General features: G+C 36.7%; 1 protein-coding gene across 1 annotated transcript in view; it reads left to right on the top strand.

Moving 5' to 3' along the window:
• The window catches only part of LOC104461117 (regulating synaptic membrane exocytosis protein 2-like), a gene marked incomplete at its 3' end in the record, with an annotated part of 117,434 nt that overhangs the window by 78,921 nt on the left and 23,492 nt on the right, over nt 1-15,021 (top strand). The window contains exons 3-4 of the mRNA XM_010072590.1: nt 12,829-13,037; nt 14,376-14,495. Coding sequence (XP_010070892.1) covers nt 12,829-13,037; nt 14,376-14,495 — 329 coding nt within the window. The remainder of the gene's footprint in view (nt 1-12,828; nt 13,038-14,375; nt 14,496-15,021) is intronic.

Genomic DNA, 15,021 nt, shown 5'->3' with positions numbered 1-15,021 from the left:
AATTAATGAGGATACTGCTGTTTGTATGATCTTCATTTCTGTGATGTTAGCAGAAAACAAAACAGAACAAAACAATCCCCATCAACTCTTATAATGTATGCATTTAGAAGGGCTATTTTTATATAAACCAAAGCCAAGTATTTTCCTAAGCCAAAAGAAAAAACTACTGTATAAATACACTTTGAGAAATGCTGACCAGATTCTCACTTACATTTGGATTTGCAGTGCCAGCTGGCAACATTCTGGCCGGTGTGAAATATAGACTGAGAACAGTATTTTGATATTTTTAAACAGAACATGGTACCTGCTAAGGTATAATGAAGGTTTTTTAATGTTGAAATAAATAATATTCAAATTGAGTCAAAAATTATGTATGTACACTCCCAAACATCACAGCTGCAAGTATATTTCTTTTTTTTTTTGTTTTATTAATACATAGGCTAAGTAATTGAATTTAAATTCATTTTATGTGAAACCATAAACCAGGCAAACTTTTGATGTCATTTCTTTCTGTTTTGCTAATTTCTGCTAGAACGTGATTTAACTCGAAAGCAAATAAGAACTGTAAATAGAAGCTTTGTAAAAAAAATGTTGGTATTCCAAAATAAGATTACTCTTGGAAACTGAATTCACAGTGTGACCAAAGAAGCTCCTGCGTGCCAGCCTGAGGAGTCTCAACCCGAAGCATTCAGCTTCGAGAAGACATTTGCACCTTTGTGCATCAGAGTCCATCTCTGATTACCTCTTCCCCTGAACTGAATCTGCATGCAACATCGTTGTGTTTCAGAATCAAGTATGAATTAAAAAACTTTGGTAACCAGATTGCACAGTCAGCTGTGCTGTGCTTCCTGAAATATTTGCTTTGTACCAATATCTTTAATTTGATTACCCCAGGGTCCTTTTGCAGCAGGCATCTCCCTTTTTCGTTGTAGGGAATGGATGGTATCTGGTGAAATGAGACAGGTATTAATTCTTTGAATTATTATTGAAAGATCCTGGATTATTGTAGCTGGCCATTTTTTTTCATGCTCCTTTACAGAACACTCATCACAGTAGTTAGTGTTTGAGTAGCTCTCATTCATTCCTTTATCTCTGTAGGTGGAAGAAGGCTCTATTATCTTGATTTTATGGACTTGAAACCAATGGACCACTGTCAGAACAAAGCCTAGCATTCAGATCCCTTGTATTTTGAACTCTTTGCTCATTCCTGTTATGGGAAGAACTGGAGATTCACATTTCTGTTAATGTTCATTATGATTGTTAGATTTCAGTTGGGGGTCACTTGCCAATGTTTGGGTTGAAGTGACGTTCTCTTCAGGCACAAAGCATTTAAACAGAGCAATAGATCTAATATTTTTCCTGCATTCAGTTCACTTCCCTCTAAACCCCAGGCTCGCTTCTTTGAGTTTTTGTGTGCTAGTCTTCTTCCTTTGGTCTGCTTTGGGTCTTGTAAGGTTTTGCAAAATCAGAATCTTCTAAATTGTCAATCTGTGATACCCATTTGACTGTCTTCTGTTAGCACTGCTAGCATTTCTTCATTCCTGTACTTTGACTTCATACCCCCTTTGCTACGTTCAAAGCTCTCCTACATTTCCTCTTTTTATGCTTTATCTCTTCTAGCAGATTAAGTAACTGAGACCTTGCACAAGGCCAGAGCTGGGAACAGGGTCTGAAGTCTCCAGTGTGGAATATCTGCCGTTGTTCTACAGTGTTTGAGAAAGGGCAATCCACACCAGCACTTGCTCACGCTGTCTCTGCTAGCTCTGACGGGGGCCTTTAAGCCAGGGAAAGTCTTGACATCCACCGCATCAGTCTGACGGTTCCACAACAGTTCTGAAAGGTTATTTATTACCGGAATTGACAGCTTCCATAGGAGCAAAATGTGCGTGAATCTTGCAGAGTCAACTCTTTTGTTATACCTGTCATCCACGAGGTAGCTCCCATTCCTCAATATACCCAAGCTGTCGAGCTGAGGTCAATGGTCGCTTTGGTGGATTGGTAGGTGGTGACCTATGGTTTACAGTAAGGTGTTGCAAGCAATGCGTCCTGTCTTGTTCAGGGCCACAGGGAAAGCTACATGGGCTATGGCATCGCCTGAGTACCGTGCTGGCTCATGGGCTGAGAAACACTGGGACAACTGTTGTAGCTGAGGAAGTTTGTATCCAAAGCATTCACCTATTTATTTAGCTTCCATGTCTGATTACATGATGTTGATTGCGCGTGACAGAGTTTTTGGAGATAAGAAGAAAATATTTTTTTGAAATTTTTTTCTTTTTTTTTTTTTGGTTGTAAAGGACACTTTAGTAAAAGATTGTGAAGGATCCTATTGAACTCCCTCTGTTCTCTCCAGGAATATGCAAACTCCTGCTAAATTCTTTGTGTGTGCAGTACCTGGAATTAAAGTGCAGTAAGATTTTTATCTTTCCGCCATGGGGACACTCTTACACTTGGAAATATATGAAGGTCAGGGAGTAGGGGATTTTTGAATTATCAACCTTTCTTGCTTCTGACTTTACTAAAAAAAATAAGAAATTGCTTATTATATTTTGCTTATAAAAGAAGGGATGTTGTAAAAAACAAAAAAGAGACTGATCTAAAGAACACAGTCATATATGAAATGTAGAAGCCATTTTTTGCATAAGATCTCATTGGAAAATAACAAAGGAAAAGAAAAGATGCTGAATTGTGGCAGAGAAGCAGTTAAATTTTATAACTGGTTTTGTTGAGACATGTGGTTTACCAAAGTTGTTATTCCCAAAGCGTATCATACTTGCCAGTTCTTTATCGGATTTGACAGAGATGACCTAAAAAAAAACCAAACCAGGCAGGAATAGCAATGTCACCCTAAAAAGTCATTAACTGCTTGCGTTGTTTACAGTGTGTAGCCATGAAAATAGCCGATCCCATGTTTACAAAAACCTGTGGTATCTCTTTGTTTCAACAAATCAGTTCTAGAAATGGGAATCACAAAGCAGAGTCCATTATGAAATGTATCATAATAAATGTTAACAGTGTCATTATTTGTATTTGCAGGATTACTAATCAAGATTTCAAGCTAATTTTATTTTCTTGTGATAGATAGAAATAGTCCAAATTTGCTTGCATTATAGCAAGCATCAACAGAAGAATGCTGAGGTTAAGATTACTCCTGATCACAGTAAAATAAAATACTATCACAGAGTTTTAAAAAACGACAGATTCAGGTAATAAAACATTATACATGTAAATAAATTTATTATCTTATAGCTTATTCCAGGCTTTGCTGTTTTATAAAACCTTGGCTTGGGCAAGGACTGCAGTTCTTGCAGCACACAGAGATGCTCTATGCTATTTTGTCTGTGCTGAGCAGACATAAGCACAAGAGCGTTTTGGAGTGTTCTAAGAAAAAATCGCTGAGCAGTCTTTTAGGGGACTAATGGGTGCATTTCCGAGTGTTGACTGCCAGATTTAAACCAGGACTATGATCCTTCTGTTGTTTACAAGTCAGTGGGCCGTATCTGTTAAGGTCACTGTGATGACACCTGTGCCAGCTGGATCCCACAACTATTATCTGGGTCTTGTACAGAGATATCAAGAATGCATGATGAGTAAAAGAGGCAGCCTCTGCCTTACTTTCCTCTCCTTTACCATAAAAGGCAACAAATTTTTCTTCCTTATCAGTAATATCTGAATAATGAGAATCCCCTGGAACTTAATTTCAATAGGTTTCTGATCCTCTCAATTTAAAATAAAAGGAAGAAAAATGTTTATGTAATTTTCATAATTCTTGTTATGTTTCCCCGTCAAAGGCTTTCGGTTCCATACTCCACAGAGATGAATAAGTAGTTCATGAGTGAAGTGCACGAGTTCCTGAAGAGGACAGGCAATGGAGAGAGCATGGAACCATGGAATCATTGAGGCTGGACAAGACAACAGGATGCATTTGCTGCTAGTCGTCTTTAGGCAGTAGTGAGTTAGTACTATAGCAGTTTGTCTGAAGATAAAACCGATGTGGAGAGCCACAGGCTGAATGTGAAAAGCCTTTTATTTGAAGAGTTCTGTTAATGTGGATAAGTTATATTGTGAAGTAAGGTGCACACCTAAGGAAAGGAGCAACTGAAGCGAGGGAGAAGAGGGTGTTTTGAAAATAGCTACACCACGACTGTCCTACACAGTTCTATCTGAAAGCACTTGGTGGCTTTTGAAGCATTTTGCTTTGTTATCATTGATATATTTTTAACAAGAATGAGCTATTAACCTCATTTGGAGCAGTATAGTTTCAGTGTTTACATCAGAAATGTGTGACTTCTATTCTGTGAATATACCTGGAGATGAGGATGGCGGTTGAGGCTCATTTCATGAAGCTTGTTGGCTTCTGGAAAACTCTGTTGGTGTGAACTACACAAGTTACACTGGCTGAAGGACCACTGGCTGAACGGACTGCTTTGTGCAATGAGAATCTCCTAAATGTAGGACCTGGTCCAATTTATGAGGAGGAATTCCCTGCTATTTTTTGCAGGCATTGTGACTTTTTTTTCTCCTCTCACCTCAACTTTCCAGAAATGTAAGGATGAACAAGTAGAAGATGTGAGGGGAATTTTCCTTTAAAAGTAATGAAAAAAACTGACCTTTTGCTTAAATTCATTCTGGAAATATTTAGCCTCAGGAGATATATTTTTGGATAATTGTGATCGTATAAAAAGAGGAGACTGAGATTAATTCCCTTATGTAACTTTTATTACAGCCTCAGCTACCATGAAAGCTGTAATTATAGGAGTAGTTCTTGTTGACTGTGGAAAAGTCCCTGAGCAACATGCTTATTTATGTATTCAGCTAAATGGAATAATTACAGAGCTAACATCAACCAACTTCTCTCGTGGAGCCTTCTCCCATTGTTCTGTGTTCTTTGGAAATCATGAAGAGACTAAAAGTTACAATTAAAAAATCTGCTTTTTATCATTAGGATTCAGAATTCATTTTGGAATGTGAAAGTATCTATCTCTCTCTATGTATGACTTTAACAATCTTACCCTTATATCTCCACAACTTTTTACTGCCCATATTTGTTCTCTTTGAAGAACGTCCTTAGACAATTTCTGTTCAAAGGAGGTTTTCATCCAGTTTGCATACAGAGATATGAGCAGTCCTGGATGGATGTTAGGAAGAGGAAATTTTTTTTTCTGTTTTAATCATATAATAAAATTTAATGCTTGTTTGGTAAGTAGATTTTTACAAATTCTTGTCATTTACTAAGCATGAGTATACTAGAGCTAGGAAGAGGCAGAACTACGATCCCAGAAGTTATCGAAGAAAAATGAAGTCCTCTATTTCTCAAGTTTGACACTGAAAATTTTTTGGAACATTTCACAGTTTTCTCTTCTACGTCTGTATGTCAGCAGCTCACTTTAAAAGAGGATAATTGTAGCATCCACTTCGTTTCATTATGCAGACAGGCCACAAAGAAAAATTCCTTTAATTTAACCCTGGCTCCTGCAGAACTAACATACTGTGAGAGCACCAGAGAAATCCTCTCAGGAGACAGATAAGTTTGTATTTAGATCTGCATTTAGATCACGTCCGGTAACTAATGAAAGGGGTCATTAACTGAAGAAACAAAGATATTGATTAGTTACTCATTTAATCTGTACCCTTTGTTCTGTGCACAGAAGATGGTTGGGATCCTGGGGGATGGGGGCTGTTTGCCATCATATTATGTAAGATTATATATGAATACATTTGTATAGGGACTAAATTAATGCTCCGTGGCAAACTATGTCTCATATCATTCTTACCTTTTGAATATTTCATTTTGCAACCTAAACTTCCTCTTAATGTAACATGTATATGAATTTCCCTGCATGCATGTATGTACATATCAACATATATAAGCACAAAATAAGGTTGGTGGTGCTAAGGTTTCTTGAAAAACAGCTGTGATCGTTGGTATTTTATTTTTGCGTGTCTGTTCTTTAAACTGTAAACCAGGTATAACAGATCATTGCTCTCAACTAATTTAATTGTATAGTATCGTGCTGTCAAGCCTGTGCATGGAAGGTATGAAACTAAATTAGACAGCTCATTATGACCGTTACTTCTGGAATCCACTGGAGTTTCATTTTCAGGTTTTCTGTTCCTCCTTAAGGAGGTAATTAATTTCCTTCAGAGAAGGTGGTTTGACAAAAATATCACGTAGCCAAACTCAAAACAATAGGTGTTTTTACACATACTGAATTACTTTCTTCATCGTGACTATTACAAGAGAGATCAATAGTTAATGATCCAATTATTAGTTTGCAGAGGCTTTGATTGCAGTATTGAGGTGCTGAAAGCCCTCTCGCAGTGGTTTTGCGCTCTCTCGGGTTTACTGACTCAGCAGATGCACGGCGTGTTTCCAGAGCATTTACGGCACGTGTGCTGCCAGGGATGGATGGTACTTTGGATTTGCTGCAGTGATTAAGCTCTTGTTTCTTAAATCAAACCATTTTAACAGTGAAGTGAGTCTATATTGTGTCTGCTGCAATTTAGAAATCAGTTTTGAGAAGCCATCAGGTTGAATTAGTTAAAAATTACACTTCTTTAGACAATCGGAAAGTCTGTTATTAGTATTCCACATGTGAAGTGTTACATCAGCTTTAAAGAAAAAAAGCTGCTATGATTTGTATTGAAATGCTGTATTTCCTTATTACAAATAGTTTAATCTTAAACTGGTGACATACACAACAGGAGCTGTATTTTCCTCTTGATTGTTAGGTGAAATTTTAAAATTTCCCTATGGCATTCTGCATAATGCAAACTGAGAATCACAGACAAGAAAAGAAGTCATCTTCACTCCTGAGTGGTGGTTTGCTATCCATAATGCCTAGTTGTTCAAGTACGTAATACAGAAGATTTTGGTTTTAAAGTTATTTTTATTTCTAGTCTAAAATGTGTGTTTCCTCATCAGTGCTCGAGACATTTAGAGGGAATTTAGAGTCCTTCTCTGTGCCCACTGAGAGCTTGTAGTAAATTACTGGGAATACCGTGCTCAAAAAGGTGTACTGGACTTTTTTGCATTGTGCCTTCCCTTCAGCTGTCCTTACAGGACAACAGCTATGTCCAAGGGGAAAAACGGAGGATATTTTTTCCTCCCAAATGAAACCTAAGAACTGAACAGAAAAAGGCAATGGTGAACTGGAGTTTAGATATTTGTTTGATTATTTTGTAAGATTGTTTCACTTCAAAATTTTAAGTATTTTTTTACATGATATATTATTATTACTGTATTATTCTATTAGATACACAGATACGTTATTTGTTTATTGGTTAACTCATACTGAAAATCACAAGATGAGTATTTCTTAATATTGTTTTTTGTTAGCAAGATGGCAGTAATCCTGACTGCAAGTAGTGGAGAGAAAGGAAAAAGATGGGATCAACAAAACAACTGGCTGATCCTCAGTCATAATATATGGGTGCCTGGTGGGCTGATGATGGAAATGGATTCTGGATAATGATGTTCCTGTAACAGGAGGCATCTCTATGTTAGTAATGTCTCCTTTCATCAGGATTATCTCTATGTGAATTTGAGATAAAAATATGGAAAGCTATTATGAATTAATATATTTATGTTTCTTTAAAATTAAGCTAAGAAGATTTTCCTTTCCTTCCTGACATAGTCAGTCTTTCAGCTTTACTAATGGTTGATTGTTCTCTTGATGAAATTAACACAGCTCTCTCATGAGTACAAATGCCATGCTAAGTTTATGTTCTTGTTTGTGAATTTGACATCACATCTCATAAAGAATCCATTCCCTTGCTGTTTTTCATGGTCTCCCGTTGTCTTCACTTTGTACATTTGAGGTTTACTTAGTAATTAAGATATACTGATTCAAAGTAGGGTTATTTTCTGTAATAATTAGTGTTGACATCAAAGCACTAAAGCTTGAAAGTAAATAAGTACATAGGGTTAGTTTTTCTGTATTTTTTTTCTGTTGTTAATAGGTATTACAAGGATCTATGCATATGTATACATGTTGAGTAAATAAATATATATATTTATTATCTGCATTGATTTCAGCTGTTCTATTAGCCTTAAATGTATTATTTGAAGAAAACTTTGGTATAGACTCCCTGTCTGCAGATGCCCATTTCTAAAAGACGTTCAAATGCACCTGGTTAGACATTGCCTCTCAAAGGTAGAGAGCTCCTGTGCCTGTCCAAAATGTCTAAACAAAAATAGGTTCACCTTTAGGATTCAGGGCATGTGCAGTAAATTCTATGCCCCTGAGACTTCCAGATGCCAGGCATGTGCTGGAGCTGCTCTGACAGTCATTTTGCCAAAGTCCCAACTTCAGGATGTAGAAAGAGTGTATATCTGTGGGAAGCTGAATACAGGGTAAGCCAGCATGGAGTGAATTGCAGGAGTCTACTAATGCTAAATAGGGTTTTCCTGAAGCTACTTAGTTCTTCAGTTTAGCTAAGCCTCCTTCAGTGAGTGTAAATAAAATGTTAATGAAAAGAAAAATCGAACGGAAATAAGTATCACGAGCACACAAGACCCAAACCTGTTTTTTCAACATTGCAGCTGTTTCTCACAAATTTTCATAGTGCTCCAGTTCTGAACTGAGTTCTCTTCCAGGGTGGTCCGAGGCTCATTTCCAACTGGCTTGTCAGATGTTCCTGTTTCCTTGCTGCTGGCAGCAGGACAGTTGAATTTGCCTGGACTGTTTTCAAAGTCTGGGGAAGGAATTTGTTGTGCGTGTGCAGGTTGGCTCCCAGTTGTACAGCAGCTCCAACACATATAGAACCGTTGGATCTTCTGTGCTACAGACTGAGCTGCTGAAAGAAGGGCCCGATAAGGGATACTTTAATGGTATTAATAGGTTTTGTTCTCCCCTGCATTACTAAGAGCGCTTGTTTCCTCTTCAAATGGGTCCGTCATTCAGGTATAGGCAAGCTGGTATTGCTGATGCTGGTTCCAAGCCTGAGATCGTGAAGAACTTGCAATGAAGCCATCAGTTGGTAACCCTAGGGTGGAGGGTTGCATTGTAATGTCAGATAGTCAAGAAAGATGTGTGAGGTCAGCCTGTGAACATATGTATGGTCTTTGCGGATATAAATAGAAGAGAAAAAAGGAAAAAGGCGTATCCTCTAAGAAGGGATGGAAAAATTAGACTATTTAGAATAATAATATATAAATAGAAGAGAAAAAAGGAAAAAGGCATATCCTCTAAGAAGGGATGGAAAATTTAGACTATTTAGAATAATAATAAAAAGGTAGTAAGTTGCTTTTGATTACTAACTACTGGGCGTGATGCAGAAACATTGTCTTATCTAATCTTTCCAAAGCGTGCTTTCCTTTGTGTTCTGCTGAAGGAATTTCCTTTTCTAGGCATAGGCTCAAAACTCCCTACAGAGAGAAGAGGAAGAAGTGGAAAAATGGAAATGCCAGAAGTAGGGTCAAAAGTGTGATTTGGAGGAAACATCTTCCTAAGACAAAGTCTTAGAGACAATCACACCAGAAATAAATCCATAGAATCCATGTCATGCTTAATTAGTTCCAAGTTTTCCCTGATCTTATTAGAAATAGAGTAGCAGGGAACATAAGAAGTGCAAACCTGAGAAACTTGGATATTAATAAGATATCGACTAGCAGTGGTGGACTGGGTCCCCTGTATAAAATGTCTGGCTGTTTCCCATGACTTCTTAGCAGTACTGGTCCATTTTCTTGGTGGTCCAGCTGTGAGTTTGCGTACTGGATCACATCTCTACAACTACCTGAAAGGAGCGTGCAGTAAGGTGGGTGCTGGCCTCTTCTCTAAAGTAACAAGTGATAGGACAAGAGGAAACGGCCTCGAGTTGCACCTTAATGATTCTATGATTGTATGCTTTAATGTACATAGATTACTATTTTGGATACTTCTATTAAAAGAAAGAAAGGATCCAGAATTTATTTCTCTAACTGAAAATCAGTGTGTATGTTTCAAATGTGGGTGGGCATATGCCAGACTGTTAGAGCCCAGCACTGCTCAACATTTACTCATATGAACACCTACATGGTGAATTTATGTAGGTACAGCACTTCTGTACTGTAATTTAATTTCTGTCTTGAGCATATGCCTATATGGACATATTGTGGACATGGAAGTGGCAAATGAAGATTGGACCAGGTTTTTGGTGACTAGGTATATGCACGTTTGCAGTGGGAATGTGTATATGGTCAGTACATCTCAACTGTTCAATATTTTCCTGGTTTTAAGAAGTTTTCTTCTATATAGACACATAAGCAAAACTTTAGTTTGGTAGGAGTCCTTGCTCCTGACAAGCTCATACAAAACTGTGTAATCTATATGGGAAAAGGCATGAACAGGAGAGCTGGCAAAGCCATGATGGGTTTCATAAAGCACAGGTGAAGTGCTACGTTCACTGTAGAACAACAAGAACGTTATACTCCTGAATTCCTTTCCGGTGGCTTCTTATTGATTATAAGTGACAGTCGAGATTGTTTCTGAGAATTTTAAAACCTTAAAAAATGGCCAGTAATTTGCAATGATGGATTCTTAATGCCTAATGCCGGGTATCTACATTTAAATGTACTCATTTCAATGAAAATACACCATTTCTCAGAAATAGGAATTAGAATCAGTAGAATGTAATTACTGTAATTAGGTGGGTTTGCCTCACTTCAGATCAATCTTTAAATATATTTTAAAAGCAGGATTTGTGAACCAGGCAATATGCAGACTAGAACTCCTGCGACGTTCTGGCTATCTCTAAACGTGCATTTGTGCAGTAAAGGCTAGGTCTTCATAAGCTCACTGATGATTTCGCTCAGTTCCTCTGAAGCAATGTCTTTGGAGAGAGAGGTAAGACAGCACTAGAAATGCCATGGCATTGCATTTTTGCAAAATGTTATTAGCTTTCAGAAGAATATTTCTTTTTGCTTTAGCAGGATAGCCACACTTTTATTTGTCATGTAGTCAAGATGTTAGCTGTCATGAGAAAGCAGTTTTGGTGAGACTTGCCCATTTTAAAATGTTATCTTCCTTTCAAGAATCGAGAAACGCAGTTAATGCTACTTAGAAAATATGAATGATTTAAAGCTTCAGAATAATTTCATGAGGTCCCTTACCACTATTTTTTTTTAATCAGAGTTTATTTAATACTCTACAATGTTGCCGTAAAATGTAGGGGACTAAGTGTCTTTAGAAAATAAAACCTTTGTGTTCTGTACATTTCCTTTTTAAAAACAAAAACGAGGCTTGATTTTTTTCCCATATAACTTCCCATACACAAGTCTACATATTGTGAGAAAACAAGTGAAAACAGATCATATTTCTCATTGTAATATCCCTCTGAGAAGAATATCTTTTACTTTTCTAAAGCATGTATTAGCTTTTGTAGCTTAGTTTTATGGGGCTGTATTTTCACATCATCTCTGTAAAGTTTTCTAGACAAGTTTTAAGGCTGTGATGAGACCTATTAGTTATATTCCACCAATTTACGGATGTAGTTCCAGGGGATTAGGTTGAGCAATGTCAAAGCAGTATCTGAAGTAATGGACATAGAAAAATGCTGTTTGTGATCTGTACTCAAAAGAGCAGGACTTGGTTTAGTGTTCTTTTGGTCATGAAATTCAACAGAAAAGTCAACATTTTTTCCTGCGTACAATAGTACCAAAATATTATGTAGCATGTAGGAGCAAAATATTTTTCATGTAACATGTAGTAACAATGATGGGGGGAAAAAAGAGAGAGAGAGAAATGTAATAATGCAAAATGTGTGGACATAATTTACAATAGAAAATACCTACATAGAAGAGAATGTTTTATTAAAATACATGAGTCATTCTCCAGTTCTGTGGACAGCAGCATGAATTCAGACCTTTTCTTTAAAGCTACTTTTTAAGCCTTTCTTCCTACCATGTGTCTGTCATAGGTTAAATTCTGATTCTATAGAAATCTGTACGTATATTTCATCAAACCCCTACACATTTATTCCCAGTTATGAGGTAACCTTACTAACTAGAATTCTTCCTGGTATTTAACCAATAGAGATTTTTCTGTGAAATTCAAGCAAAGTTAATATGCTTTTTATTCTAAAAATATTTTCTGTTTGTGTTTTTCTTATTGATCTATCATTTAACAGATCATTTAACCTTCCTTAAAACATCACCTGCTGTACAGCTGAATATAGGGTACCGTTGTTTTAAGCATTTTATTGAGTGATGAGGATAAATACTATCGTGTTAGAAAAGCAAAGAAATACGTTCCTTAAGACAAACAGTTTCTTTAGATTATGTTGAAAACTCATTCCATATTCAGATGCTTTCCTTTATGAAATTCTGTTAGGAATGCAATACAGTTTGCCTTATTTAATTTACCATAAGTAATTTTATAGGAACAGTTAAAAACTCCATAGCAATGATACTTGACACTGAGCATCATTTTATGCGCACGTAGACACACACAGATGTGCCTCCCTCCTCATTGTATTTCCTATTCCATGAGTTGTTGGAGCCTTAACTTGTTCTTGGAAGAACTTTGCAAGTCCTGCTAGCAGAGGTTATGAATCAGATAGGATAACCAGCAGTCTTTACAGTTTTACTGTATCCTTGTCTGTCCTTTCACCTTTCCTTTACTGCACTATCTTGTCTGTCTGATTCTCACAGGAGACATGGATTACAACTGGTTGGACCATACGTCTTGGCATAGCAGTGAGGCATCCCCAATGTCTTTGGTGAGACATGTGGAGCCTTACCATTTGGTTTCCTTTATCATTTCACATTTTCTTTGTTTTATTTACACCTTTGCATGTTTTCTTTTTTTGTATCTTTTTTTTGTTTTGTTTTGTTTTATCCCACACCTATAGGGGACAGTCAAAGGGGAAAAAGAAAAACTAGTGAGCAGGCAGTTATGTCGGATTCTAACACCTTATCCGAGAGGCAAAGGAAAATGGTGTGCTTTGGTGGCCACTCTTTGGAAGAGGACTTGGAATGGTCTGAGCCTCAGATAAAAGACTCTGGGGTAGATACGTGTAGTAGCACAACTCTAAACGAGGAACATAGCCATAGCGAGAAGGTACTGAGCCTATGCAGCCTGCATTTTAACCTGCTCATTTGGTCTTTGTTTGCTCTCTGTCACTCATTTAAATAGTGCATAAAATAAAAGCTAGGGTGTTTCTAGAGACAATGTAGTATTTCTGAAGGTGCAGAAAAGAAAAACAAATGAAAAGTCTCTGTATGCTTGCAGCTTTTACTGTTTGGCAGCCTAAGACAAAAATTTAGAGGCATAAAGGAATGTTGTTCTTATGGTTTCATAACAGCATATCATGATTTTACCTTCAAATATAATTAACAATAAGGATTCTACTGATTGGCTTATTTGATTTACTGTGCTCAAACTCCTGGGGCTGAAATTTAATTAATAGTTTAAACCCCAGGTGATAAAGGGAGAAAATATGGTCTCTCTGCACAGAAAAGTTGTTTTTCTTTTTTCCCTTTCACTGTCATAGTTGTTCTTTTGTTTTGTTGCCATGCCATTTTTGTGCAGTATTGTGCAGAATTAAAGGCTTTGCCATCTGCTTCGGTATTTTTTAATTTTGCTTTGTGTTTGGTGGGGGTTATGAGAAATCTTTTTAGAATTATTAGTTGTAATGGGAGCAGAGTTGTCCGTGCCTGCTAATTTTGCATGAAATGGAGCATGAAATAGTATTTATCTGTGAAAAAGTGCTATGATTACACAAAACAAAGTGTTAAAATGTTGTTAATTATGCCAAAGTACAACTGTGCCCATGTAGAGTAATGGAATAATAACATTCACTGTAAGTGTATTTCATATGTGAAGTAATTATTCCAAGAAAGAAATAATACATTTAAATAGAATAATGACTATACCTTTTAATGTATTCCGTAATTTTTAATACACTACTACTGAGAGAAAGTAAAACACAGAAAAAGTGTGTCAGTCTCAGAGAAAACAGACATGTTTGGAATAGCAGAAAAAGAAAACCTGTCTCACAGCGAATTTCTGTTTGAGTTAAGCTTCTTTTTCAGCACTACTTTTCTAATAGACCTCTGCAGTTGTTTTTGGCAGTACTGAGATGTGGTTGTCATTGTGTGTAGGTAACTATGTATAGTTCTCTACATGTCTAGTCATCAAGATGCAAAGATTGTTCTAGATATTTCCAAACTGGTAGAATAAGTGAGGTTATTAAGTATTAGAAGTAGATTGTCATGGACTATATGTCCAAATAAATATTTTCCAGCACAGTTTTCTGGCATTCTGTTACATTAAGTATTCGTGTAATCATAATACTTTCATGGCATGTTAAAAATATATCAGGAAATAAAAGATGTGACTGAAATATTTTTCTTTAAAATCCTATTCACTGTATTTTCCATTAACACCACATGGTAGCATCCAGTTACTTGGCAACCATCCAAAGACGGAGACCGTCTCATTGGTCGGATTTTGTTAAATAAACGACTAAAAGATGGAAGTGTGCCTCGAGACTCGGGAGCAATGCTTGGATTGAAGGTTGGTAATGAATAATTTTGGAACAACTCTCTCAGGTAAACTAGCTAACTTTATAATGGAAGTATTCTCATTTTATATAGCCTATGTATACCAATATCTATAATATCTTATTGTTCTCAAAATTACAACAGAGACATTTTCTATTCAGCTACCAAGAATAATTTTGCAGGGTTCCTGATAGGCTTTAAAAATGTATTTTTCAGAAAGACGATACATGTTTTCAAAAGTTTGCTGAGCATGTCTGCTCTGCAAGGTACTAATTGCATCATTGCTGGCAAGCCAAGCCCTGTCCGCTCTCTTCAGTATTGAGCGTTGCTCCATGGGATAACTTCTGCTCCCTGAAAGAGGGCAGAAATGGGAAAAATAAATTGTCTCTTTTGAAGATCTGGGGGACTTCTGGAAGTTAATGACATTTAAATCCAGAGCAGAGTCTGCCAGTCTTTCTGGATGTTTTTTCCTCTCTGATTGTTTGATTTGTTACATTTTAAATACACAAGACAGAAAATTATTCAGTATGTATTGTACA

Source organism: Pterocles gutturalis, unplaced genomic scaffold (genome assembly GCF_000699245.1).
Source record: "Pterocles gutturalis isolate BGI_N339 unplaced genomic scaffold, ASM69924v1 scaffold17352, whole genome shotgun sequence".
In the NCBI taxonomy this organism is placed as follows: domain Eukaryota; kingdom Metazoa; phylum Chordata; class Aves; order Pterocliformes; family Pteroclidae; genus Pterocles; species Pterocles gutturalis.
The sequence above is the reverse complement of the archived record's forward strand: the minus strand, read 5'-3'. Positions and strand labels throughout refer to the sequence as shown.